Source organism: Pongo pygmaeus, chromosome 8 (genome assembly GCF_028885625.2).
Source record: "Pongo pygmaeus isolate AG05252 chromosome 8, NHGRI_mPonPyg2-v2.0_pri, whole genome shotgun sequence".
NCBI classification, from domain to species: Eukaryota; Metazoa; Chordata; class Mammalia; order Primates; family Hominidae; genus Pongo; species Pongo pygmaeus.
Window position 1 is genome coordinate 13,645,132 of NC_072381.2, and position 27,463 is coordinate 13,672,594.

The window sequence follows — 27,463 nt, forward strand, 5'->3', positions numbered from 1 at the left end:
TACTAGATCACGTTCCTTTACACAAAGAATTTATGACACATTGTCTTGCAGGATCTGATAAATGTGAGAGCAACACAGAAGTCACCACACAAGGTTTCCCTTAACTTGGCTAGGAGAGAAGGATCCACTACGTGGAACATGATTATTCACAGGTAATCATGATAAAAGATGGTAACAAACCGAGAGAGAGTGCAGCGAATGCTCATAATTTTGTGTTGCCTTGGCATCCATTTTAAATATAAGTGGGAGTTTTTCATTCCAGAAGCCAGGCTCTGTCACCCTTGACAGTTTCCAGTTCTATTCGCTGCACTCCCGGTTCCTCAGCGTGGTCGATCCAGACAACTGCTTTATACAACTGCTGCCTGGTGACCACCTCCCTATAGGACAGCTAGATGCGGCCTGCTGGCCCTCGCACCCCACGTGGACTGTGCAGATATGCCACAGTGACTCCCTCTCAGTCGCTGCGTGACCTCCTGCAACCCCTGCCTGCTTGCTTTCAGCCCATGAATTACAGCTCCCTACAGGAAACCTGTGTAGATAACGCTCTGGACCCAATAAAGGTACTGGCCATGGGTTCCTTTCTCTCCCCTGCCAGGCCACATGGGGCAGACACCCGCTCTGGCCTGCGTGCGTGTGGCCTCCAGGGGTGTGCTATATCCCCCGGGGTCCGTAAGTACTGAAACTTCTTAAACTCTCACACTGTGCTTGTGTCATTAAAGGCCCACAATCCAACCCCTGACTGGGAGCCTGCCCCAAAGGGACCTGTGCTTGTGGATCTCTTGCTGGCGCTTGTCTGGGCCTCTGGTGGCTGCTGAGGACAATGCTATCAGTTAAGTTAATAATGAAACTCAAAAAGTTCCATCCAAAACAGAGCAGTTGCACGTGTGCCCATCTATATGCCTCCTTATTAGGAAAATTCCTGGTAACAGTCACCCTGTCTGTGCCCTACAGATGTACCAGTACTGATGTACAGCAGGCATTCCATAAACCTTTCTTAAGTAATTAAAAAAACCCAGCTTATCAAAAACAGAATGAAGTCCAGAACGCAACACTAAGATAGTAAACAAATAACAGGAAAGAATGAAAACGCATCAGAAATAAATTATTTGACAAATATTTATCAAGCACCTCCTAGGCTCCAGAGATACAAAGATTATCGGGTACAAATTGAAAGGTACCCCAACTCTCTCAACATCTCTTACCTGAATCCCTTTATATTGATCTCTTGCTTCAAACAATGGTCCTGGTTTTCCCGGCCCACTGACCCCTGCCTCTTTTAACTGTGTGCCCTGGAACTCTACTTGGTAAACTTCCCCCCTGGTTGCAGATGGCACGCTCTGCTTCCTTGCTAGAGCTAGACCCGCCTCTTCCCTGTGGATCCTGCCTTCCCTGTGGTCCCCGCATGAAAATTATTCATTCTCCCTTCCCTTGAGGCTGTGGAGGAGACTTGGCTTTCCTCTTGCTCCTCGAAACATTGCTCTTTTAACCCCTGGAAGAAGCTCACAGAGGTGTATTACCTTGCATCCCTCTTCCCAAGCAGCAGTTCTGCGAGCCAGGAGTTGAAGATTCACAGGAGATGAGGCAGGCAACGGAGCTGGAGCACATAGTGAGGCCACCCTGCTAGGGCACTACATGCAGTGTGAAGGGAGAAGAATTGTACACTGGAGCCAATGGGTATCACTGGGTAACTTAAGATTCAGGTCTCTTTTCATATAAGGATAGTAAACAATCAGATACATCCTATACGAAAACAATTCTCGCAAAATTATGGTGAAACTGGTATGGCATAGAGGAACCTGGCTAGAATGTTATCACGGAAGGCTCTGTGAATGGCAACATCAGTCTACCAGGATTTTCAGGATGGAAATGGACAAAGATGGAGAGAGAGAGAGACACTGAAAAAGTTTAATCAAATGGGCTTGGGATTAGCTGGATTTGCGGGGGGTGGAGGCGGGAAGAATCCATGAATGATAAACCCAAGGTTTCCAGCTTGGGTCACTGAATAGATATAAACACCAGTAGGAGAAGTGGAAAAAGATGCGTGCAAGGGAGTGGAGATACGGAGTCTAGTTTTGATGAAGAAAATTTGGATAAAAGCAGGCAATGGGAAACGCAGCTACCGGGTGCATGAGGTTGAGCATGAAGCCATATTTCGGTTCTATCCATTAGTAGGCTGGCCCCTCTGGACTGAGTAAGCCCCTGAGGGTCATGGATAATTTGGGGGGTAGAGGACATCTTACAGAGAGATATTAGATCTTCTACTAATCTAGCATGTAAAGAACTCAAAACATTCATTTATTAGTAGATATTTAAAAAGATATGACTTCATAAGATTCCAAGCTGGTAAAGTGAGTCAAACCTATCCCTCCTGAATTCCCATCCCCTGAGGCAACTATCCTCTTGATCAGAACTGACTGATTCTCTCTTCCCGCGCCAGTCTCAAACCTATCACTCAGGGATGTCATGTTCGGTGACTTACCTGAGCAGAATGGACTGAGGGTGTCTGAAGGAAATGGGGTCCAATCCTACCGCTACACTCAGTATTACACTATCATGTCCCGTTTTGTCCTATGTTAAAGAGTCCATTGAGAAACTTGAGGAGATAATGAAAAAGCCAATTGAACAGATTAAAGGAACAAGGAAAGATGAAGGGGAGTTGGGTTCCTTCACTAATAAATAAATGGCTACTGAGTGACTTAATTATCTCTAAATATACTACGCAGTATTATGGGTAGGACATTGTTCTTCATCAAAAAGAAAAACAATGAACTGAAAATGCAGCTTCCAGCCTGGAGGTGAGGCCACAGATGGTCTTAAAGAGCTGGACTTTCCAGTTTGTAAATACCAGAAGCAGTGCAGAAGCATCTGCAGGAGAGGTGACAATGAGAATGCATCTCCGTTTGTGGTGATGAAAAAGCTCTGGAGGTGGTTGCACAATACTGTGAACATATTTGAAAGAAAAATGCTTTAAAACTCCTTGCATTTTTCATGGGGTGGGTAATGGCATGTTAAACAGAAAGAGTTTATCAGTGAGAAATAATAAGATGACCAGGATTATACTAAATGGTCCAAAACATTTCCTCTTAAAAACTTGTAGAGGTTGGCACGGAGCCATGCTGTGGATAGACTGATGGGCTGCCTGTCAAATGGGAGACAGGTGGGAGCACGGAGCCAGGGCCTTCAGGCCTGCAGGCAGCTCTCCACACAACCTCCACAAGTGAGCTGAAAGAAGAGGAATCTGAAGCGGACCCTGTGCACCTCTTTCCAGACCCCATTAACATGCAGATGCTATCAAGGTCCTGGCTGGCAGCCTGCAGGGACAACAGCCATGTTTATGAGGGACACACAAGACTGGGAGTCGAACTCAGCAAAAAACGGTGTGAAAAGCATCAGTCTGTGGAACAGGGCAAGGGTTTTCCAAACAAGTCCTTTTTCTTCCAAGTGCCATCTAAAGTGGAACCCCAATAAAGAAAGAAGAGCAAAGCTCGGCTGAGGAGACTGCGCCAGAACCCAATTCCTGAAGCCGCCCTTGGAGGATGCTCAAGAACTCCAGGGATTCCACACTGCATAGGCTGAATGCCACGGAAAAAGACCAAAAAGTGGCCACAGAATCATTTAATTGGATGAATCAAATACCATGAAAAGGAGTATCTAGACACAAATATATCTCCACGTGCTTGAGGGTCCTGTTCAGCTGAGAACTACAGATAGAAAATAATTAAGCAGCCCAATGTATACATGACATTTACATTTAAAGGATAGCTAAGATCCTTTTAAATCTGTTGACATACTATCAGGTTCACTCATCCACTTGATAAATATTTATTGTACTACTACTGAGACACAATGTGACCGAAAAAAAAAAAGAAATATAATACACAGTCTCTTCCCTTCAGGAGTTTACAGCCTAGCACAGGAGACAAAAGAGTGTGTACACAGCTCTAAGCGTATAATGGCACTCTTCTGATGGACGGGCAGGCCTAAGCGGCACGGGGCTCAACCCCAGCCAGGGGGCAGGAGCACCTTGTAATCATGGCTGAAGATGTGAAGCCAGGACAGGTACCAAGAAGGAACGCCAAGGATCCTAGCGGGAAAACACGTACTGAAAGCCAAAAAAGGCACAAAGGGCTTGAGATGGGCATTTAGGGTCAAAAAGAGCAAAGAAATACCAGGAAATGAAGCAAGAAACAGCTGTGCAAAATGAGCTATCACACGGCTTCTCAAACTTTTCCCTCAAAGAACACAGAAAGCCAAAGAAGATTAAGTATCTATGAGAAGTTTGGGCGCACAGTCCTAGGAGGACAATAAGGAACAAACAATTTTCTTAGACGTCCTTATGTTTTCTCTTAAAAGTAAATGCAAGTACTGTCCTATACTCTCCTTGTTTTTGCATTTAATTTTATAACAATCTTCTACCCACCAAGATGTGCAGCTTCCTACGGACCCTGGGCCCCAGCACTGGGCACCCACAGTTACACGTTTGGCAGCTGAAAAGCAAGGCCAGGGGTGGGTGGGCTGGCCCATCCCAGAGGCAAGGGCTGGTGCCTGCGAGTCAGGCTCTTCAGCGTCGCCAGCTACACTTCCTAGGAGCACAGTTACAGTGTCCGTGACTGAACAGACAAAACTAAAGGAACGCATGATCAATGCCTTAGAAATCGTGTAAGTGACAAGTGTTTCAGGAATTACAGAGAGAAAGAGAACATTTTACCCTGGGAGGACTACACCTCACAAAGATGGCAAGACTGGAGGTGGTCAATAAACAACACCAGCATTTCCACGGGCACTTTGGGGAGGGAAGAAAAGAGAACAGCACTGAACAAAGCTTGAGGGCAGAGAGAAGTGAAGTGGGCAATGGCGAATCAGCGAACTTAGCTGGAGTTAAGGCAATGAATGGGGCAAAGTCAAAAACAAAAGGACCCTGACACTTTGACTTTATCCTCAAAGTGACAGGAGATCAATGAAGGTTTTTGTAAGAGCAATAGGACAGTTAGAACTACCCAGTGAATCCGAAGATTTTTGTCTACTTGTCTCTCCTCCAAATGTTCTTATATTGTGGAAAGTGAAGTTTTATTTTATAATCAATATAGCATGGCTGTCCAGTGTTCCCTGATGAGTAACTGCATCTAACATTAAGCAACTAGGTCTGAAACCACCACTTCGAGTAATATTCAAGAATAATCAAGTCAAAGAGTTAAATCTCAAATGCATGGAAGAGGTCTTATAAATCAATAAAGAAGATGATGAATACTAATGATGGAAAAATGGGCAAAGGACATGAACATGTAATTCACAAGAGGAAAAAATGATCAATAAATATTTTAAGTATCTTATCTCCCTAATTATTAATGTAATGAAAATTAACATAAAATTCTTTTCCTTTCTATGTAATTATAGATTCAAAAAGCCCATTTTTGGTGATAGCTGAGGGTCACAGTGACTCTCATATGCTGTTGGTAGGGATGTAATTTGGCAAAACCTTTTTGGGGCAAAATATGGCAATTCCACTCCCCAAAATTGATGCTACAGAAATATTCCAACAACTACCTATGAATGTTCACTACAGCATCATTTTACAAGGGAAATATTGGGAACAATGTAAACATTTATCAACAGAACATTAGATAAATGAATTATGGTACAGCAGTAGAACGAAATTATATCATTTCATATCTGTAAAGAGTGAAACAGACCCTTCTAGAGTCATTTCGAAGTATGTGAAAGACAAATTATTAGCTTCAAGGAAGGAGATCATGATCATCTCATTCACTACAGGATAACTAGGGGCTAAATCTGCCTGGCTCCAAACAGGCAGTCAATATGGGTGAAATAAATAAAGATTAGGTTAAGTGAAAAAAGTTGCAACACGTTATATAGCATAATTCTATTTTCTTTTTCTGTGACACGCACACACATTTCACGCACACCTCTACTGGTAATAGTGGTTATCACTGGAGAGTGTGATTGGATTAAAAAAAAAAAAACTAATCAAGGGCCGGGCACAGTGGCTCACGCCTATAATCCCAGCACTTTGGGAGGCTGAGGTGGACGGATCACTGGAGGTTAGGTGTTCAATGCCAGCCTGGCCAACATGGTGAAACCCCATCCCTACTTAAAAAATACGAAAATTAGCTGGGTGTGGTGGTGGGCGCCTGTAATCCCAGCTAGTCAGGAAGCTGAGGCAGGAGAATCGCTTGAACCCAGAAGGCGGAGGTTGCCGTGAGCTGAGATCCCGCCACTGCACTCCAGCCTGGGCAACAGAGTGAGACTCTGTCTCAAAAGAAACAACAACCCCAAAACCCCAAATAACTAGTCAAGTGTATTAGTGAGAAGGGGAAACAGTAGAAGGAGTTTGACCTACAACTCACTGTGAACAATCAATTGAGGTAACTCACTAACTTCAGACCAGCTGGGATCTTTTACTTTTTATTTTGTTTTTGGCTTTATAAATTCTTTAAAAAATGGTTTCAAAATGAATATATATGACTGTTTTGAAGGCAAAATGATCTAGAAGAATTATTTACAAACTTTTCCTTGTGGTATTCTCAAGCTGGGTATAAGGCAACTGGTAGATGTAGCTGTGGACCTGAAAACATCACAGTGAAATTGGGCAGGAACGACTGACTCACCAGCAGCTAGATGGCAGCAAGAAAAGTCAAGCAGGGAGATGCTGGGGTGTGGCATGTTTTGTAATCCCTGGAATACACGCTAAGGCCACTTTCTCTCGAAACTCATTACAAGTCATGTATCCTTAAAAGGAATTTGGATGTATTTAAGGGAAGGAGCGTTAAAGCTATGAATACCACTTACAGAACACTTAGTATGTACCAGGCCTCTGGTAAGCACCCTGCCTACATTGAATCCTGACACCAAGCTAAGAGGTTCGAGCACTGACGTATACATTTTACCCAGGAGATGCAGAGACTGTGAGGTGAGAGATCTGCATTGGATGCATCAAGCCTCCAGGTCCCTGTGCTGCACTGCTCTACCGAGCTGCTCAAGGAACTAGCTGAATGGCAGGAAGGACTCCATTCATGAGACTATCAAGCCGGTGTCCAGGGAGCTGTCACAAGACGTGGGTGCCGTGTGAACTAGCTGGTACCTTAACTACCTCGGAATGTTAGCACACATGGTGGAAACAAGGAAATCACTGGACCAAACCATCTTTACAGATTCTGACTTAGTTGCACTGCTAAAATTAAGAAGAATGAGGCTATTTCCTTTTAAATTGGAAATTTGTACTTGGGAGGCTGAGACAGGAGGATCACTTGAGCCCAGGAGTTTAAGGCTGCAGTATGCTACAACCACGCCTCTTAACAGCCTCTGCACTCCAGCCTGGACAACGTAGTGAGATCCTGTCTCTTAGAAAAAAACAAACTGGAAACTTGGTCCATGTGAAGCCTATTAGTTCTACAAAAGCCAAAGATGAAAACTTCAGAAAAGTGAAATAAAAGTCTGTGTTCACGATTCTATGAAACACACAGCAAAAGTCTCCAAAGGCTGACAATACATGTAAGAAAAACAGAACAAGATTGTAGATTAAGAGCTGCTTCTGAATTCCTACAGTAACACAAGTCTTGCCTTCATTCAACAAGAAAATGTTCACAATTTACTATTTGCAAAGAGACGCCCTTTTCAATATAAGTTGAAATGCTGATCCTCTGCTCTTGGAAAACTTCTACGAGAGTCTTGACAAAGAAATGCAAATCTCCCCTCCTTCCTGAGATGTTAATTCCACATCTACCTCATGGATCAGTTAAGTATGAACATCATTAAGTACCATCTGGATTATATTTCTTCAGTCATTTACATTTTTAAAATATTCTGAGTTAAACACACATGCTATTGCACAATTTCATTTTCAATGTAAATATTATTAATAATGATGACAAACAGATCACATTCACAACGGCTTTTCTCTTCCAAGGATCTCAAGGGATTTGGATAACTCGGGGCCCAAGGGACCTGGAGAATGGCAGCCTTCCCTGAGTGAGTCTCGTGGGAAATCTCTAGGGCTAAGGCAACAGTAACTTAAATCAGTGTCTTCCAAACTTTTCTGACCATGGTTCACAGCAAAAAATACATTTTTCACGATGACCTAGAACACACATACAGATATGTATACCATGCACACAACTCTTAACAACAGTGTGAGGAATTTGTCTTTCCTGCATGCAGTGTACTTTGATGTTTTCTATTCTAATCTATTTCTTTCTTCTTCTTCTTATTGCTATTGTTACTGTTGTAGTGTCAGTGAGAATCCACTAAATTGATATCATGACCTACTTACAGGTCACAACCACTGGTGTGCAAAACATTGCCTTCAGTGTCCACAGTTTTAGGACGCAGGCCTAGGCAGTCTTCTCGCCCTCCATACTCTTCCTGGATTCACCGTCCTCTCTCCTGGTTCCACTGACTATCTGTACAAGAGGACTCCAGCCCAGATTCCACCTCAAGGCTCCAGAGCCATACATCCAATTGCTTACCAGATAGCCTCACCTGGACATCTCAAAAGCAACCTTAACATCATGTCTAAAAATGTTATTTTATCACGACCATCCCCTAGCCTTAGTAAATGGGCCAACTCAGCTGTCTGAGCCAAAAACCTGTTATTCCTCTTCCCCTCCCTCCCACAGCTGATTAGTCACCAAGTCCTGCTTCTTGTAACTTCTAAATTACTTTAGAATTCTACTGCTTCTCCCCACCACCACCCCATTCTTGGTATCACTCGATGGGGCTACTGCCACAAGCCTTCAGGATTGCTCCCCTCCCATTCTATTCCACCCTGAAGCTAGAGTGATCTTTCAAAAATGCAAATCGAGTTACACCGCGGACCTCCACGGAGTGCCAATATCCCCAGGATGGAGCGGGAGCAACCCGAGAGGCCGGGCCTCCTTGCCGTTGCTCCAGCGCTGACTCCTGCCACATTTCTCCTATTCTAGGGTGGTGTCTGGCTCTTGGGTCTGGCTGCACATGAGAATCACTGCGGCAACTTTTAAAAAATAAAAGTGCCCAGGACTCCATTCAGGACAATTCAATCAGAATCCAAGAAGCGACTGTCTGTGCAGCCCTGGCCCTGCCGAAGGCCTTTTCCTGTGTCTCAGAAGCTGGTCCCCACATGCCGCCCCTTCTGTGTCTTCAGCCCCAACACCAGATTGGCCCTTCAGGTCTCAGTTTCAAGGTCATTTTCTCAAGGGCCGCCCAGGCCTGGGAGGGCTCCTGTCCCATGTTCCCACAGAATCCTTAATTTCTCTTATCACAACCTAGTGGGTTCTATAACCTCCCAGCCTGGCATAGTGGCGTCAATAAATATCTACAATATGAATATATTAATGTCAATTCTAATAACAGATATGACGAGAAGATATGGTTGAGGAAAGCTGACGGAAAAACACCACCACTGATGTGCAAGAGATAAACCCACATCGGAGGCATCTGTGCAGTTCTCCTTCTTTCTGTAGTGTGCAGCGGGGTGGCAAGCAGAGGCCATTTGGTGCCTAAATTCGGCCACATCTTCCCATCAAAGCCTTCCCCGAGGGACATGTCTGATCTCCATCTTCTTCCCAGTTCATCGCAGATGACGGGTGGGAAATTCAGTTGCCCCTGCCTCGACAAATGGGAAGACAAAGCTGCCTGTCCAGAATGATCAAGTAAACCGGGGAAGTTGGGTCGGACCTGGGCCACCCTGCTCTATCGTGTGCCAGCACCAGGCTCTCCCTCCCAGCGGAGAGTTAAAAAGAGGAACACTGAACTTGTAGAGAAACACTAAAGCTAATATTCCTGCAGCAACTGCTCAGGCACATTGCATGCTGTGCATATTAAGGTACCCATTAAAGTCTTGCTAGTAATCGAAAAAATTATCTATGTGCAATGAAAATGAGTTAATGCAACAGAGGAATCTTAACTTTTCCATCTCCTGACTTTTTACTTTTAAGAGGTACCTGAACCTTGCGCTTTTGTGGGGTTCTTTACATTTCCAATGTAGGTGTAAAGTCATACTTGAGATATAATTCCATTCACCATGCAAGCAACTTCATAGTCTATTCTACTGCATCAACTTTTTCTGTAAAAATAAATTGTTAAGGATATTATTCCTGGAACAGAATAAATTCTTGGAATTACTGAGTAACTTATGTAGCGTTCCACTGTTCCAAGAACACATCACTTATTTTATCATGATAATGTAAAGGTATTAATCTTTTGGCTTCCATTTCAACAATGAGAAATGCTGCGAGAGACACAGACACCTGCATTACATTTCAGCTCAAGTTTATATCATCCATAAACATCTCTGTTTTGGACACCTCGGCCAAACAAATGCTCACAGAATACTCTATGTAGCATTCGATTTTATGGAACTATAAAAGTTCCTTGCTGTTAATTACAGAGACAAATGTCTCATCACACATTTGGTTACCAGATAGCAGTATAATTAGTTTTCTCCATTAACCTTTCAGATATAAAATTTGATTTCAAGTAAAAAACATTGTAAACCCCTTGGAATCTGAATAACACGGTATATTTCTGCATGTTTGAAAAAAATGCAATACTAAGAAACAATTTTACGGATTCTTATTTACAAGGATATTGGTTGTATGGAATACTGAAAGAAAATCTGTCTCAACTTTGTAATGATTTGAAAACATATTATGAAATATGCGTGCGATAAGCTATCCTTTGTAGAGAAATGAGGCACAGTAACCTGACCCCCAGTGGAATGTGCCCTTTGACCTCTCTCTCCTAACTATGGTCATGCGGCCGAAATGTTCAGCACAGCCTCTCATCCGCTCCCCCTTCATCCTGGCATCTGTGAGACAATGGACGAGGGAGGCATGTTCAGTTGATGGCAATGGAATAGTTTTTTTCCTGTTTAAAGTCAAATTGCCTTCAGGATGACTGATCCCACAACCCTGGCCTGCTAAGGACCATGCTGTAGCTTACATTCGTAGAGAGTGCATTTGATGGACACAATGTGTAGGTGGGCCATTATGTTGTAGGTGCTATCAACATTGATGTACGTTTACGCTGCCAACATGTGGAGAGTGCGATGAAGACTTCATGCGCTGCATGGGATAATCCTGCACAAGGAAACGGCCTCATCTCAATCAATCGTCCCACTCTGATCTACTGATAATTGGAGGCACATTACCTTTTAACATGGTTTAACATGGAACTCATTCATTTATTCAAGAATAGTTATTCAGAGTCTACTCTGCGCCAAGGAATACTACAATAGGAATACAGCATTGAACACTCAGAGTCTTGCCCCGAAGGAATTCAAACTGAGACTGGAAGGATAAATAAAAGATCATGGAGGCAAAGGTAGTCGAGGTCACTCTAGGCAAAGAGGCCGGCAGAGCACATGCCAGGGCCCCAGTGTTGCAAGATTCCAGGGGCGCTGTCCCTTGTGCCACATGAGTCTGCGAGGCCCGGGGGTGGCGTGGAGGCTGGTGACACACAGGGGCACAGGAGTGCATCCTATGTCACAGTTAGACTTTAAAGGAGGGAGATTGCTACCTATTAAAATAGAAAATAGGCTGGGCGCGGTGGCTCACGCTGGTAATTCCAGCAGTTTGGGAGGCCAAGGCGGGCAGATCGCTTGAAGTCATGAGTTCAAGACCTGCCTGGCCAACATGGTGAAACCCCGTCTCCACTAAAAATACAAAAACTAGCCAGGCGTGGTGGCACGCACCTATAGTCCCAGCTACTCGGAAGGCTGAGGCAGGAGAATCGCTTGAACCTGGCGGCGAAGGATGCAGTGAGCCGAGATCGCGCCACTGCACTCCAGTCTCGGCGACAGAGCAAGACTAACTCAAAGGAAAAAGAAGTTTATTTAACAAATACTTATGATATTTCCTAGAATGTGCCAGACACTGTTCTGCAAACAAAAATGCAAAGAGATCAGGCTAGATGACAGCAGGATACATACAGGCTTTGAAGAGTTGATACCAAAGGAGGCTTTTGGATTTCCAGTGCCAAAGACCATTATATTTAAATGTTTAAGTAAAAGACTGTATTTCTCAGTGTCCGTTGAAGATATATGTGACCATACAAAAAATAAGTCTTGATTGGAATATCTGGTTATATTCTTTAAGAAAGAAGCAGAACAAATAAATCAAGCAAGCATTTGTTGCCCTATTGGAGTTTTCTGGTGGCTTTTTTTTTTTTTTTTGAGACAGGATCTCACTTGTTGCCCAGGCTGGAGTGCAATGGTGCTATCTCAGCTCACTGCAACTTCCACCCACTGGGCTCATCTGATCCTCCCACCTCAGCCTCCTGAGTAGTTGGGACTACAGGTATGCACCATGACACCTGGCTAATTTTTGTATTTTTTTGTAGAATTTTTTTTTGCAGAAGAGTGGTAAGCATGTCAATGAGGTGAGGAAGTGCACAGCCTAAAACATAAGGAAGGAGAGATGCTGCAGGAATGAAAAGTGGTCTGGTATGGCTGCTGCACATGGAGGCAAGGGGGGAATGTCAGGAATCAGCTCGAAGAAGTAGACAGGGGCAGTTCATGCAGGGTCTCAGCTGTCATGCTAGGGAGTTTGGGTGCACTTAGATGATAAAGAATTTCAAGCATCACACCTATAATCCCAGCACCATGGGAGGCCAAGGCTGGAGGACTGCTTGAGGCCAGGAGTTCAAGACCAGCCAGGGCAACAGAGGGAGACGCTGTCTCTACAAAAAATAAAAAAATTAGCTGGGCATAGTGGTGCACGCCTGAAGTCCCAGCTACCTGGGAAGCTAAGTACCTTGAGCCCAGGAGTTGGAGGCTTTGGTAAGCTATGATCACACCACTGCACTCCAGCCAGGGCAACAGTGTGAGACTCTGTCTCAGAAAAATGGAAAAGAATTTCAGGCAGAGGGGCAGCCCAAGTTGCACACAATACTCTCAGGAGCCGAAAGGCACTGCGTGGATAGCAATGGCTGCAGGTTCAGGTTTCTGCCCTTCGCCAGCCCCGCTCCCCTGCTACTGCTGAGGCACTGCTGTCCAGGTCACTTTCTCTCCGATAATCTGCTACTTATAAGGATAACAGACTTCTCGCGCCAACATCCCAGGTCTATTTTTAACTTTGAGATGCAAAACACACTGGTTCAAAATCCTTATTTCACCGTATAGATGGCCATATGATTTTCCTCCGAAAACAAAATCACAGGGAGGCTGTCATGTCGACATGACATGACAGGGAGGCTGTCATGTCAACATGTTTCCTTAGATTCTACCCTTCGTGAATTTATCATTTTTTTCAATGATTTGGTCATGACCAGTGTAAGAAAAGTAAAAGACCACAATATATCACACTTTTCATTTACAGGGCAGTTGCTGAACCACAAGGAGCCTTCCTGAGAAACACAAAGAGGTGGCTTTTCCTCAGGACAGCTGCTGCCCCCACGCGGGCCGTGGCGAGCAGGCTGCAGGCTGCATGTCAGCCCCACTGGCCCCTCACAGGGCCCCCTTGGGCAGGTACAACTTGGGTGGCTGTGTGCAGGGGCCCAACTCCCTCAGACACGCGACAGGCACTAAGGTTTGTTGGTGTGATCTTTAATAAATGGCTTTATGTCCTTAAATTAAGGCAGAAAAGCTTGCTTCATGTGAAATCTGAGAAGTCAACAATGTCAACATCAGTTTACAGACGGGCCAGCGCTATCTTTAAGCACCTTTCTAAAGCTGTACCTGTGTTAGAGCAGAATAAGGAACAAGCAGAACAAATGTGATTTTCCAATTTTGGTTTCCAACATGTCACTGGCTTTCATATGTGAGTTCTCCTTTTCGGTCTCTTCTAGATTTGAAAAAAGAAGTTGTATCTCACAAATCAACATCAGAAATCCCAAATTTCTACTCTAGTATGTTACAGAAGCTTAAAGTTAAATGAGGCATCTTTTAGTTTGGCTCACTAAATGTCTCTAAAATCTCAATATAGCAGTATACTTTACAATAAATCTTCAGAGTCCTAACGACAGTGTCCAATATATTCATGCATTTAAATCACATATCTGAGGACCTATCAGCAGAGTACCTATTACGGATACAGCATTGTGCTATGTTCTCAAAGGATCCAAAATGAATTCAGGTCACACTTGCCCTCTAGGATCTGACAATTTACATTAGGAGCGATTAGGAGAGTCCTGAAAATAAACAACCACATTTCAATGTGGCAGCTGTTAAGTTTCGGGGGAGGATCTGCAGGGTGACTTGAGCACAATAAAGCCACACACAAAAATCAGTAAATATTAGGCATCACAAGGTAAGTGTCAGAAAAGAGTAATGTTATTACTTAGTGCCCAAGTGATCCGAAGAATAGATAACTCCTAGGCTGGGCGCGGTGGCTCACGCCTGTAATCCCAGCACTTTGGGAGGCTGAGGCAGGTGGATCACGAGGTCAGGAGATCGAGACCATCCTGGCTAACACGGTGAAACCCCATCTCTACTAAAAAAAATACAAAAAAATTAGCCGGGCATGGTGGCGGGCGCCTGTAGTCCCAGCTACTCGGGAGGCTGAGGCAGGAGAATGGCGTGAACCCGGGAGGCAGAGCTTGCAGTGAGCCGAGATGGCGCCACTGCACTCCAGCCTGGGCAACAAAGTGAGACACCGTCTCAAAAAAAAAAAAAAAAAAAAAAAAGAAAGAAAGAAAAAAAAGAAAAGATAACTCCTAAATCTGGGAGGAGGGAGAATGGGGTAATAAAAACACAAATACAGTGTTTTCCAGTTTGAAAAAGCGTTTTACCATACAGGATTTCACATGTGCGTCAGGAGGGCCAACGTTATTCTTCTATTGCAGAAAATGAGGAAAACCCCTCAAGAGTGTTATCCAAGGTGTTAGAACTGGAGCCTGAGATTCAAAGCAAGGTTTTCTGACTCTAAATCCAACTTCTCTCTGCTACGCTGTGTAAACTGAGAAGGCTTACAGGCCAAGGTAATATTTGAATTGGGCTTTAAAAACCGATAGGAGAGACAGGATTTTACTAGAAGGAGTTTGGAAATGGGGTAAGGAATGGTAGGAGGCTAGGATGGAGAAGGAGGCACAGTGAAGTGGCAGAGATGAGAACAGGAAGGTGCTTTAGGAGGGAATGATGTGACCAGTTTGACACAGCACACGTTTTCAGTGAGGGTGAAGAGCAAGAGAAGGCTGGAAAGGTGGTTTAGAAACAGACAGAGAACTGAACGGGAGAGGAGAGCGGGGCCTCACTCCTCCAAGGCAGCATGGCACAGTGGAAAGATTGTGGCCAGGCCATGTCCAAATTCCAGATCCAGGCTCTTGTCTCCTAGTTCTATGACCTTACGTACATTAACAGTTCTAAAGGCCCATTTTTCTCGTATAAAAGTAGAAATGACAATACCTTCTCAGAGCTGGTCTCAGTGTTAAATGACATAAAGTTCGGATGTGCCCAGCACACAGGGGAGACAGTAAACAAGCCCTAGCTCCTTTCTTCCAAGCAGGAGGGGCTTTCCCAGGCCATAGCTCCTGCCCACCCCATTCCTTCGCCCTGTGGTGCCCCCTCTGCACCTGGAAGTCCTGCTTTAGGAAGCCAGTTGGCTCAAGGGAAGGCGGTTACATGAAAGCTGCGGACAGGGAGATGCAGATGTGGTCAGGTCAGACCGTGCATACTAAACACTCAGTGAAGGGCTTTGCCTTGATTCTAGAACCCAGGACAAGGCAGCTGAAGTCTCTAAGCAAGAGAAAGGGTGAGAAGTTACGTACTGAGATCAGCCCATGTGGGCAGATTGGAGCAAGGAGTTGTGGCAGCTCTGACAAGGTGAAGAACTCAGAAGTGGATGTCAGGAGACCCCACTGGAAAGTGTGGTCAGCTACTAATGACCATGTAGCCTTGGGCAAATCACTTTCATCCCTGAGTTGAGGTTCCCATTTGTAAAACATGAGACCGACCCAACACCAACCTCACAGTGTAGCTGCAGTAGAAACTAAATGAGAGATGGAGTGCCCGGATGGCCTAACTACAAATGCCTCCCAGACTTTAGGCAACAAGTCATACATGAGAACGACCAAGTTCTGCATCCACAGCTACCGAAACATATGTATATGTGCACATAAATTGAAAGAAGCCATCGGTATTTAAGTTCCCTCAAGAGGCTCTCCAAACTTTGACTTTGCTTGCAATTGTTTTCGAAGCCATTTTTCGGTCCTAGAGTATAATCAGACAAATCAGGTGCTGTATGAAGCCCTGGGAACTGTCTAGACCAGGAGTTTTAAAACAGTGACTGGGGGCGCCCTAACATTCTGCAGAGGCCCACAGAGGAATGTGAAACGCACGTAAGGCGCTCTGGGTCTCCTCGACCTTTTTTCAAGCAGCTCTGCTCCCCTTTGATCTGCTGGACATACTGGGGGTTCCGCTTGGGAGCACGTTTGAACAAAGGCTGCCATGCGGTTAAGGGCTTGCTTTGGAGACAGGCAGACCCTGGCTTGCATCCTGGCTCTGGCACTGAGTAACTCTGTGAACTCCTCAAATTCTTCATCCATAAAGAGGGAAAAACAACACATTTCTTGGGACAATTAATGGGATAACATTTACAAAGTCCTTTACATAGTGCTGACACACAGCAAGCTCTGGGTAAATAACACTCACTATTACCGGCCACGTACCTAACCCCAAGAGACACTCCTGGTCATTCACTCCACTACCAAAAAAGGAGAGGACTGACAAGAAAGAGCACAGGGACACAAGGACACAGTGGGGCCAGGGTGCTGAAGGTGGAGCTTTTGTGGGGGAGGAACAGAGGGGAAGCACTTGCTTCCACATACTGGGATTTTGGGGTTCCACTTTTCCCCCTTGGCCCTTCATTTCCTCTGAGGTTGCAACTCCTGCCCCAGGTATTAAGTGACACACTAGACCCTTCTTTCTCTTGGGAGCAGGGGCTCAGCTCCCAAGCCTTTAGAAACCAACCAAGAACCAGGGTGGGACCCAGGCCACCTGACTCCACGTGAAGACCTCCTTCATTTTACAAACGGACCTGCCGAGTCCTCCAGGGAGGGGAATGATGTCGTGGCTGGGAGAAAACTCTCTAACTTGTAAAAGTGCACAGCAATTGTTCCAGTGTGTCCTCTTTGAGGAGATTCTGGGGACTCTAGTGGGGGCAGCTGTCATCAAGAAAGCCACTGAAAACAGATTTCAGAGTTTCAGAGATGTCGACCCTGCTCAGCTGGCATGGCTGCCGCACTGTGTGCTTCATCTATGGAAAGCTGAATAACTGAACCGAATATTAAAAAGAATAACTAGAACAGGGCTTAGCATGGATGTAAACGGAGCGCAATGAATTTCTGTTGAATGAATAAATGAATGAGACTGAACACCTGACAAATAAACGTTTCAAATGTACATACTATGATAAATCTAACCCAAAATCCAATGTGTGAAAAGAGACTTCATTTTATATTTGCATTACTGCTATGAATAACAAATTAACTGTCTCATTAAAATCCTTCTAAAAGTGTCCTGCTAGCAGCTAAGGCCTCCTCCATGAGCCTTGGCTTCGCCTGGCTCCACAGCGCAGAGTGGAAAGATCTTTTGAGAGGAGGCCTGAGTTTACTGAGGGCTGGGTTTACTCCGGCCTCTGCTATTCATGAGCAGGTCAGGTAACTGAGCTTCGGTTCCCATCATTATAGGAATCATTATATCTGTCCTAACTACCCCACAGGTATATGGTAAAAATCCCGAGAAAACAGATGTGAAAGCACTTTCTAAACCATGAGTGCAACACTCATGGTCGAGCTATAATGATGTTTATTGGTGGCTCCCTCACCCTTCCCACCTGGAATATTCTCCAGGGAGGAGAAATACAGGAGCGAATCTTTCCTGTAGTTCAACATCTCTGCTTTGCAGAGCCCTCCCCTCTACCCCTTCCAACTCTGCATTTGCTGTTGCCCTGATCATTCACATTTGTCATTTAGTTACTGTTCACAGAGAGGCGGTTAAGTGGAGTGTTCAAAGCTCAGGCAGACCTGCACTGGAACCCCACCTGTGGCACTTCCTACTTGAGAGACCTTGGGCAGGTCACCTCGACATCTCTAGGCTCATCTACAAAATGGGGTTGACGATAACTTGTACAGACATGCTGCAAAGAGCAAATCAGGTCTTTTATGTAAAGTGCTCAATGTGCTGCCCTGCACACAGTTAAGTGCTCACACAACTGTAGCTCTTACGATTGCTGAATGCTGCTCCCTGTTTCCTGAATTTGTCCTGTCTCCTCCCCAGCTGGATCTGAATCCCCGAGAACAAGGTCCCTGTCCTATCCATTTCTGTGACTATCTCTGACCCCACTCCCATTCCAGAAAAGTGCTGAGTTCGGAGTATTTTCTCATAAAGACACTGGCTGAACTGATTTAAGAGAACTGTTTTCCCTCAAACAGTGCTTAAATCTTCATTGTAGTCCCATCACAGTAAGCTTGAGAAAGTCAATGTCCACGGGTAAAGTAACGTCTTCTGACCCTATTATCCAATTAAAAATATGTGAGTAATTCCTAAAGCAGGAGGCCAAGCCATTTACGCTACTGAGCTACCCTACCATGTGAGATGCACTACATTCATTAACAGCCTAAAAATGTTCTAGAGAAGTAGACTTGATGCGAGAACCTCTGCCACATTCTAGAAGACTCTTTTTCACCTAAAACATAAACTTTGATCTTATAGATGCAGATAGTATTACAGGGAACACATATGTTTGAATGTAGAAAATCCTATAGACCATCCCTGGGACAGTGTGTCAGTACTTTGTTATAGGGGAAAGAGTTCTAGTATTTTGGTACCAAACCCCCTTGGATGTCATAAGCTTCCCATATAATTCTACATCTTTATGGACAGGCTTTAGCAATTTAGAAAATAAACATAATTGAAATCTTTATGTTTTGAAAAGTGTAACCATAAAACTATAAACTATAACACTGTCAACAAAAAATTCCTACTCTCAGATGCCATCAGTAACTATTCTCAATTGCTCCAGAAATCATGTTTCTGTGACAGTTTCTGTTATTTTTTCTTAACTGACCTAGAGATCACAAAATAAAAATGTTATTTGGGAACCAACTACATGATGACCCAAGAATGAGCAAAAGATTGAAAATAACCCACAGCACACTCCCAGGCTGTTCAATCTTTTGTCTCTTGATGTTGAAGGCCTTCTGGAGCAACCACTTTGAAAGCGTATCTATCTCAAGCCTGGTCTTTCATTGGAATTCCTGCATCTTCCTCAACTTGGACTAGGAAGAAGAAAAGCAACAACATCTATCATCTCTTACTGAATCAGCTTACTGAATCCTGGGCACTAGCATCCTGTTGCTCTTCAGCTTCCCCTCTCTTATCCTTACAATTCACTTCCTTCGTAGTGACCTTACCACTTTTCTAGTAGTACACAGCAGAAAGCGTGGGAAAGCCTGCCTTGCTGGAGAACTAAATCAAGGACATGATGTTCCATTTGTATGGTGAACGTAAATGTTCTACTAAAGGGTAAATTCGTTATTTCAAATGGCTATATAGAGTGGTTACTTTGATAATACAGAATTCCAACTGACCAGCCAGGCACGGTGGCTCACGCCTGTAATCCTAGCACTTTGGGAGGCTGAGGCAGGTGGATCACCTGAGGTCAGGAGTTTGAGACCAGCCTGGCCAACATGGTGAAACTCTGTCTCTACTAAAAATACAAAAAATTAGCCAAGCGTGGTGGCAGGTGCCTGTAATCCCAGCTACTTGGGAGGCTGAGGCAGGAGAATTGCCTGAACCTGGGAGGCAGGGGTTGCAGTGAGCCGAGATCGTGCCATTGTACTCCAGCCTGGATAATAAGAATGAAACTCTGTCTCAAAAAAAAAAAAAAAAAAGAATTCCAACTGACCAAGTTTAGGGGACTGGAAAGACTAGAATCCAAGAATATTCTCTTTCTGGACCACAGCATTTCACTTGATTATTAACCTTTTGGCTCCTAGCTCTCTTAACAGTAAACAGGTACTGGGAGCAGCGCTGGCCCCAGTGATATTCTTTCCCTCAGCAGAAAGATCCATGTGCCATCAATGATCGCTCATGTAAGAAATGCTGACATTTCCCTCCTATTTTTCCTCTTAAAGTATATATTAATATTTGACTTCTTCCCAATGCATCCCGACCCACCCTTTCTATCCCTCAAAGCAAAACCAGAGAGATCCTGGTGAGAGCTTCGTTTGAAGGCTGACCCACACTGGGTCTGAGCAGCAGTCCTGCTACCTGAAGTCCCCCTTGATGGGGTAATTGTGGCTTTCCTTGTAATCGCTCTCGCTCTGACCCCTCTCATGTTCTGCTTCCTTGCTGTGCAGTGCTGGGCCCTCAACCTGCTACCTGGGATTGCAGAGGTCCAAGATGGACAAGGTTGAGGCCAAACGCCACCATCTACTCTCCACCCTGACCTTATGGGTACTTCACTCTCAGAGGCAAAATCCTACATGGTTTCATTTTTGGCTGATGGTGTGCAAATAAAAAACTGCACATCCAAAGTCTTTCCTGCACAGTATTTGCGCCAACACTGCACATGGAAAAGATGGCAATGTTTGTGGCTACCTACCCACCCATCATGCAGCTACACTTGCTGGAAAGTCTCGGAAATGCTGCTTTAGCTCTGCTCGTCCCTGACATGAGCTGGGAACAACGATGGTAAGAGGAAAGCACGCTGTTCCCCCTATCCCAAAATGCTGGTGTGAAAGGAGCACAAAGTCAGGAAAATGAGGAGCTGCTTGATGATAACTAGCACTATCAAGAGCTGGTTAGGCAGACAATCACACTTTTATTTTCCTTATGCTTTTTGGCTGTAGATTTCATTTAATTTTGTCATGGCAGGATTAGCAACTGGGCCACAAAGGTGAAGGGACATTGTAGTAAGACAGCACATTAATCCTCTATCCCACCCAAGGCAGAAGCAAAACCAAACAAATAGCAGCTTCCTGGAAATTGAATTTCTGTTATCCAGATGTCAAAGATGTAATACCCCAATTACACAAACTATTGCCAGTGAAGCATGCCAGCGAATATGCAATGTAAATGGGGTGAGCGCACAGCCACAAAACTGCACAGTCAGCATCTGGCTCTGTGAGTGAGTGATAATTAGCACTGTGTGTAGACACTAATAAACATTTATGTCTGAAATTACAACTTTTAGCAATGTTAATAAGGGATGTATTGGCAATCTGTAAAATAAAAGGTCTTGAAAAGAATGTCATACATTAAGCAATGGCAGACATTTCCCGTTCCTGAACAATTTCCTTTTTTCCCCCTAATTGCAAATGGCCACGATGTTTTGCTGAGATATTAATTGACATAGGAACCTACCTAAAAAAATGGGTTGTGTCTCTTTGGCCTCCCCATTAACATCGTTGCTGAATTCTGGGATCTTATACACCTCATGGTGATAATCTGGCATGAGAAAACAACCAAAAATTAGAATCCTAAAGACCTCAAGATAGGAATAAGCAGTCAAGTCTAGAATCTCATTCTATTTAGTATGTATACTCTATAATTTATAAATAAACTTTTTGAGAACTGAACTAATCACAGAATTTGTAGTCAATAATAATTCCTAAAACTTTGCTTATTCTGGAGTACGCAAACTTGAAAGATTACTCTGGCTTTAGAAGACAGCTTTGCTTGATCACACCATTTTCACGGTAAATTGTACCCACAGATGCCATTTTTTAGGCTTTTTTTCTTTGAGGTGGCAAGTATGTTTGCCCAATCATAGAGCAGGGGAGGTTTCCAAATTTCTCTTCACAACCCATTTTCACCAGCATATCAACAGTATGCTTTAAAGTTAGCCAGCACTCTAATTTTCTCAGTTTACCCAGAAAATCTCAGCCTTTAAGCAGCTTAAAGGCAAGCATACATGAAAAATACTGATTTGTTATTTGAAATGTAGTATGATTTGGATAAGAAAGCAAGATTTTCATCTTTCACACAAGTGACTCTTTCGCATTCAGCTACTGCACTTTATTTAATATGCAACAGTTTATTTTCTAAAACTGCACCTGCAGAGAAAGAGAAGAATCAGACCTATAATTAAAAGAAAAAGAAAAAGAAAAAAGGAAAAACTTGCTATGTCAGTCAAAGTTTAAAATACAATATTTTACAAGCTTCTCTATGGAGGCTACTGCACTTTTGCTTCTATTTTTGAAAAGCAGGGTCACTTAGGCATGAAAACAGAGGTTCCTCCTTAACACCTAGTCCCCTTTCTCTGGCCTTAGACCTCACAGGACAAAGTCAACAAAACTACTCTCACTTTTAAGATAAAGCCGTTAAGTTCTCTGAGGTCATCAATAAGAAAGCAGCCTACATTCCTGAATGAATCAGATAGCACCAACAGGGCAATCACCCAGACAGAGACTTTTAAAAGTCCAAGTAACTGAGTAATCAACACAGATGTGGAAAAAAAATTTACTCAGAAAGTGGGAAGAGCCTAGTATTTTGAATGCGTGAAACTATTTCAGGCCTCTTTCATTAAACAGTATCCAAACTAAATTAAGGGAGGCAGATAAGAATGGATCTTCAAAATGCCTATAATCAAAGCATTTTCAGAGGAACCAAATCCACATCTTAGCTAGCTTAGCTCAGTTTGAAAAATTCGATTACTTGCAATTGTCCACGATTTTTCACTAATTTTCATCAGTTTACACGTGACTTCTGCAGGTTGTTGGAGTTTCTACCCTGATGCCAATGCTAGAGAAAACGACAGAGGAAAAGTGGACAGGTTGTGGTTTGGCTTTGACCTCAACTTGATTAAAAGACGACATTTAAACAGAGCGGGTCTAAACTCAATATGAGGACTTGTGACATTATAATGAAAAAAGTCACCTGCCCCTAATTAAAGATGACAATGCATTTTGAGATATATTTTCACGATGGCTCTTATTTTTTGTTTAAAAAAAAGTCAAATCAGGAAGATAAAGACTTAACAAGTAACTGAACACAGCCAAGACTGTATTCCACTTTCCCCTCCCTGACAAAATACAAACCCTAGAGTGTGGTGTATACCTGTTAATTCGTCAGGAACTAGATGGATTTCTATTCTTTGTTTTCTTTTTTCTTTTTTTTTAAAGGATACTTATCTGACTGCTATGTGATCTAGTCTAAAACACCTTTCCAACCCAAATCAGCTAGCTAGAGATGTTGGATGTCAACAATTCCGCCTTGGGCTTGGACACGGCGTGAGCTTCTTTCTCCTTCTTAAAAAGAACAACAACGGTCATCCTTTTTCCTCCTTCTCTTGGCGGGGGGAAGGGGGAAGACCCCAGAAAACAAAAACAGCAAATTTCAGGTCCGAGGGTCCACGCTCGGCCTGATGGCCAGGCAGGTCCGCGGCCGCCCCAGCCCTGCCCCGGAGGCGCCCCGAGGAGGGCTCGGGCCCCCCGGTGTCATTGTTTTCTAATTTCCTGAGCTGCCCTCCGACTTGTTTACGTTAAATAACACCCCGGCTCCCCCCGCACAACTTTCCCCGCCGCCCGGCGTGTGCGGCCGCGGCCCTGCCTGCCAGCCCGGTGGAGGCACCGGGGGACCGGGAAGGACCGGGGGCTCCGGGAGGGCGCGCCCCCCAGCGTGGACCCCCGCGGGCGGCCGAGGGCGCGGCGCCCGCTGTCTGCCCCCGCCGCCCCGGCGGCCGCTTACCTCGGCTCACCAGTTTGAAGCTCTGGGATTTCCTGCTTCTTTTCCTCTCGGAGAACTCCATGGTGCGGGGAAGGCGGCGGCGGGGGCTGAGGAGGCGGCGGCGGCGGCGGCGGCAGCGGCGGCGGCGCGGGCTCGTGTCACCGCCGCGGAGCCGCCGGGACCAAGGTCCGCGCCTGGAGTCGGCGGGGGGAGGCCGCGGGACGGGAGGAACCACCGCGAGCCCGCTCGGGGCTGCAGGCGCGGGGCCCGGCGGCGTGGGCTCCCGGGTGAAGTTGCCCCCGCGCGGCGCCGCCTCCCGGTGCCCTAGGCGCCCCCGCGGACCCCGCTCATGCCGGCCCGCGGGTTCCAGACGCCACCCGCCGCAGCCCAACTTTCCGTTGGGAGCGGGCCGGGCGGGGGCGCGGGGGCGCGGCGGCGGCGGCGGCGGCGGGGGGCGGTTCGGGGCGGCCGGCCCGCCTGGGCTCAGCCTGCGGACGCGGCGGCGGCGGCAGCGGCTCCGGAGACGCGGCGGGCGGGCGGGCTGCGGGGAGGGCGGCGGCGGGTGCAGAGCCGGCCGGGGCGCTGACCGCCCCCGCGGGAGGAGGGGCGCCGGCGGAGGGGGCGGTGCCGCTGGGACCCCGGGGCCACCTGCTGGCGGAGCCCGGCCGCTGCCATCCCCGGGGGCCGCCGCCGCCGCCGCCGCCGGCCTGGCCGCGCGGCGCCCCGAGGAGGCGCGGAGGCCGCGGCGCAGCGTCCTGGCCGGGGCCCGGCCGGCCTGCCTGCCCCCGGGGACGCCGCCGCCCGGGCCTCCGCTCGCAGACCCCTCTCGCTGGCCCTCCTCCGCCGCTTGCTGGGCCGAGCTCCTCCGTGCACCTCGCCGTGGGGGCGCGGACCGCCCCGGCAACCACCTCCCCGCCCTCACATCTCGGGCGCCCCGGGGCCCGACGCGCTGATTTTAAGCAAGTTTTAGGGGGAAAAAACTTACCCGTTTGCGCTCTCTCTACAAGGACAGAGAGGAGGTTTTAGAATATTGTGGAGAAGAGTATAGTAGAGAGAGCTCCCATTCCCTAACCCAGGCTGGGCGGACTGTGGGAAGAGCCGAGTCACATTCAAGGAGAGCACTTGGAATGGGGGGCTTGGTGGCTCTGGGGACTCTCAGGAGGCCATGGTCAAGGCAGGTGCAGGGGACTGTGCTTCTCCAGGTCACATGTCGGAATCATGGACCCAAACACAAAGCGCTTACTAGTTATGTGTAATATTCTTTTCGGGGGAGCAGAGAGCTCACTCCAGGCACCATTTCTTTCTCACATCTTTCGAGTGGGCCAGGAAAAGAATTTCACAGCACCTGGGAATGGTAGGACAGGGACATGATGGGACACGCGTGAAAGTATCTGCCAAACCCAACCAGGAAGAGGGTAAAGAGTCGAGGGATGGGGGGCTACCTCTCCAGCACGGGGCAAAGGCCAGTGGCCCCAAAAGAGTAGAGAGGAAAAAGGGGAGGTTGACAAATGTGAGTGTCACGTGGGTCTCACCCAAATGAGGCAGCCGCTGAGGAACGCTCTTATTTCAGGGACACAGAGTAGGACAACTGCCGAGGAAGGGGGACATTGAGGCAGCTTGCAGAAACACGCATGGAGAAACAGAACCAAAGAGCAGGGTAACCAGCAAACCAGGCAGTGGAGGCAGGGATGGGTACCCATCCCGAGGTCTTGGGTGGTACCAAAGGCGGCACACCCAGAAGGCTGCTTATGCCTGGCGTGGAGGGGAGAGGGAGAACTGTTTCTTCCGTTCAATAAAGCAAACCCTTCAACAAGAGGTTCTTAACCTTTTTGGTCACTGTTTCCTCTGAGATTATGTTCAAAGCTCAAGGGCCCTTTTTCCCAGAAAATATGTATGGGACACATAAAATTTAGTATAGATTTATTGGAGTTCTTAGACGCGCCTTCCTGCTCTCAAAAAATTCATAGTAACAGTGATTAAAGCAACTACCCTATATGGGTTGCTTCCTTCCCTGGCACCCCTTTCTTTACAATCAGGCGTAAAAACCTGAAGATATTTTGGATTTTTTTTTTTTTTGAGACAGAGTCTCACTCTGTCGCCCAGGATGGAGTGCAGTGGTGCGATCTCAGCTTACTGCAACCTCCACCTCCCGGGTTCAAGCGATTCTCCTGCCTCAGCCTCCCAAGTAGCTAGGATACAGGCATGGGCCACCACGCCCAGCTAATTTTTTGTATTTTTAGTAGAGATGGGGTTTCGCCATGTTGGCCAGCCTGGTTTCAAACTCCTGACCTCAAGTGATCCGCCCGCCTAGGCCTCCCAAAGTGCTGGGATTACAGGCGTGAACCACCACGTCCAGCTGTTTTGGATGTTTTTAAAGAAACAAAGCATACAATTTTGTTCCCCAGGCTGGGATCCATTCTTTCTTTATGTAATGTCTTTTAAAATGTTATTCTCAAAGCCATAAGGCTAAGTTCTACACTGACTGAGGAACTTCCCGGATTGTTCATGCTTTGGAGCATATAATGAGATTTTATTATGCTTAAACTATGATGAACTCAGTGAAGGTGTCATCCCAAGAAGTAAATCCCTGGAGAAGGTATTAACAACTTAGCATTTTCAGTTCAAGTGGGAATGCAAATTCCATTTACTGAAGAGAATATTTTTGATATAGTTAAGCATAAAATATTTGAGTAAGAATATTTTTAAATAGTAGTTATTTCTCCTTGACCCTTTTTAACCTGGCTTTCCAAAGATGGTCTATGAGTGAGTTGGCCTGCAGAGGACACAGGCTAGGCTTGTCTTATTAACTTTTAGAGAAAATAAATGTCTGTTTACTCTGCATTTTGTGCAAATCACTATGCTCTTATCTAACAAAAATGTATATATCACATTTAGTATTAAGATTAATAATAATGTTTAATTAAAATGAGATTGCTTGGGGCCAGGTGTGGTGGCTCACACCTGTAATCCCAACATTTTGGGATACAGAAGGATTGCTTAAGGCCAGGAATTCAAGACCAACCTGGATAACATCCTGAGACCCGGTCTCTACCAAAAAATTAAAATATAAAATAAAACATAAAGTGAGATTGCTTTAAGTAGCAGGTATCCATATAGTAGCTGCTCCTTATCCTTTGGGAGTATGTCCAAGACCTTCAGTGGATGTCTGAATCTGAGGATAGTACCGAACCCCGTATATACTATGTTAGTATCAAACCCCATATATACCGTGTTTTTTTTGTTTTATGTTTTCTAATAACCAAGCCAACTACCAAGTGACTAACGAGCAGATAGTGCAGACAACGTGAATACGCTAGGCTGAAGAATGATTCCCGTTCTGGGCCGGAAGGAGCGGGTTGGCTAAAGATTTCATCATGCCACTCAAAATGGGGAACAATTTTAAATTGATGAATTGTTTATTTCTGGACGTTTCCATTCAATATTTGCAGGCCATAGGTGACTGCGGGTAACTGAAATCATGGATAAAGGGGGACTACTGTATTAGCCTGTTCGGGCTATCTTAACAAATACCACATACTGGGTGACTTAACAGCAATTTATTTTCTTACCATTCTAAAGGCTGCAAGTTTCAGATCTAGGTGTGGCAGGGTCAGTTTCTGGTGAGGGCCCTTTTCTTAGCTTGCACACTGCTACCCTCACATGGAAGAGAGCGGTCTTTGTCTCCCTCTTCTTAGAAGGCCACCAATCTTATCAAATTAGGGCTCTGCCTTTATGATCTCTTTTAACCTTAATTACCTTCTATTAAAGGTTCAATCTCCAGATACAGTCACGTTAGGAGTCAGGGATTCAACATACGAGTTTGTGGGGGACACAAATCAGTCTGTAGCCGTCTTGTTTTCA

At 45.6% G+C, this 27,463-nt stretch overlaps 1 protein-coding gene across 29 annotated transcripts in view; it reads right to left on the reverse strand.

Moving 5' to 3' along the window:
- The window catches only part of BEND7 (BEN domain containing 7), a 146,732-nt gene extending 122,570 nt beyond the window's left edge, over nt 1-24,162 (reverse strand). For 11 of the 29 annotated variants that reach the window (XR_008491912.2, XR_008491911.2, XM_063669568.1 and 8 more), the window contains exons 1-2: nt 23,624-24,114; nt 21,299-21,382 (exon numbers count right to left, since the gene is read on the reverse strand). Coding sequence is in view for 25 of the 29 variants with exons in the window: in XM_063669568.1 (XP_063525638.1) it covers nt 21,299-21,382; nt 23,624-23,684 (145 nt within the window). In the remaining 4 variants the exon portion in view is untranslated. Of the gene's footprint in view, nt 1-21,298; nt 21,383-23,623 lie in introns of all 29 variants that reach the window. The other 18 variants (XR_010127393.1, XM_054435389.2, XM_054435386.2 and 15 more) reach the window with 7 other exon arrangements.
- Nucleotides 24,163-27,463: the final 3,301 nt, after the last annotated feature.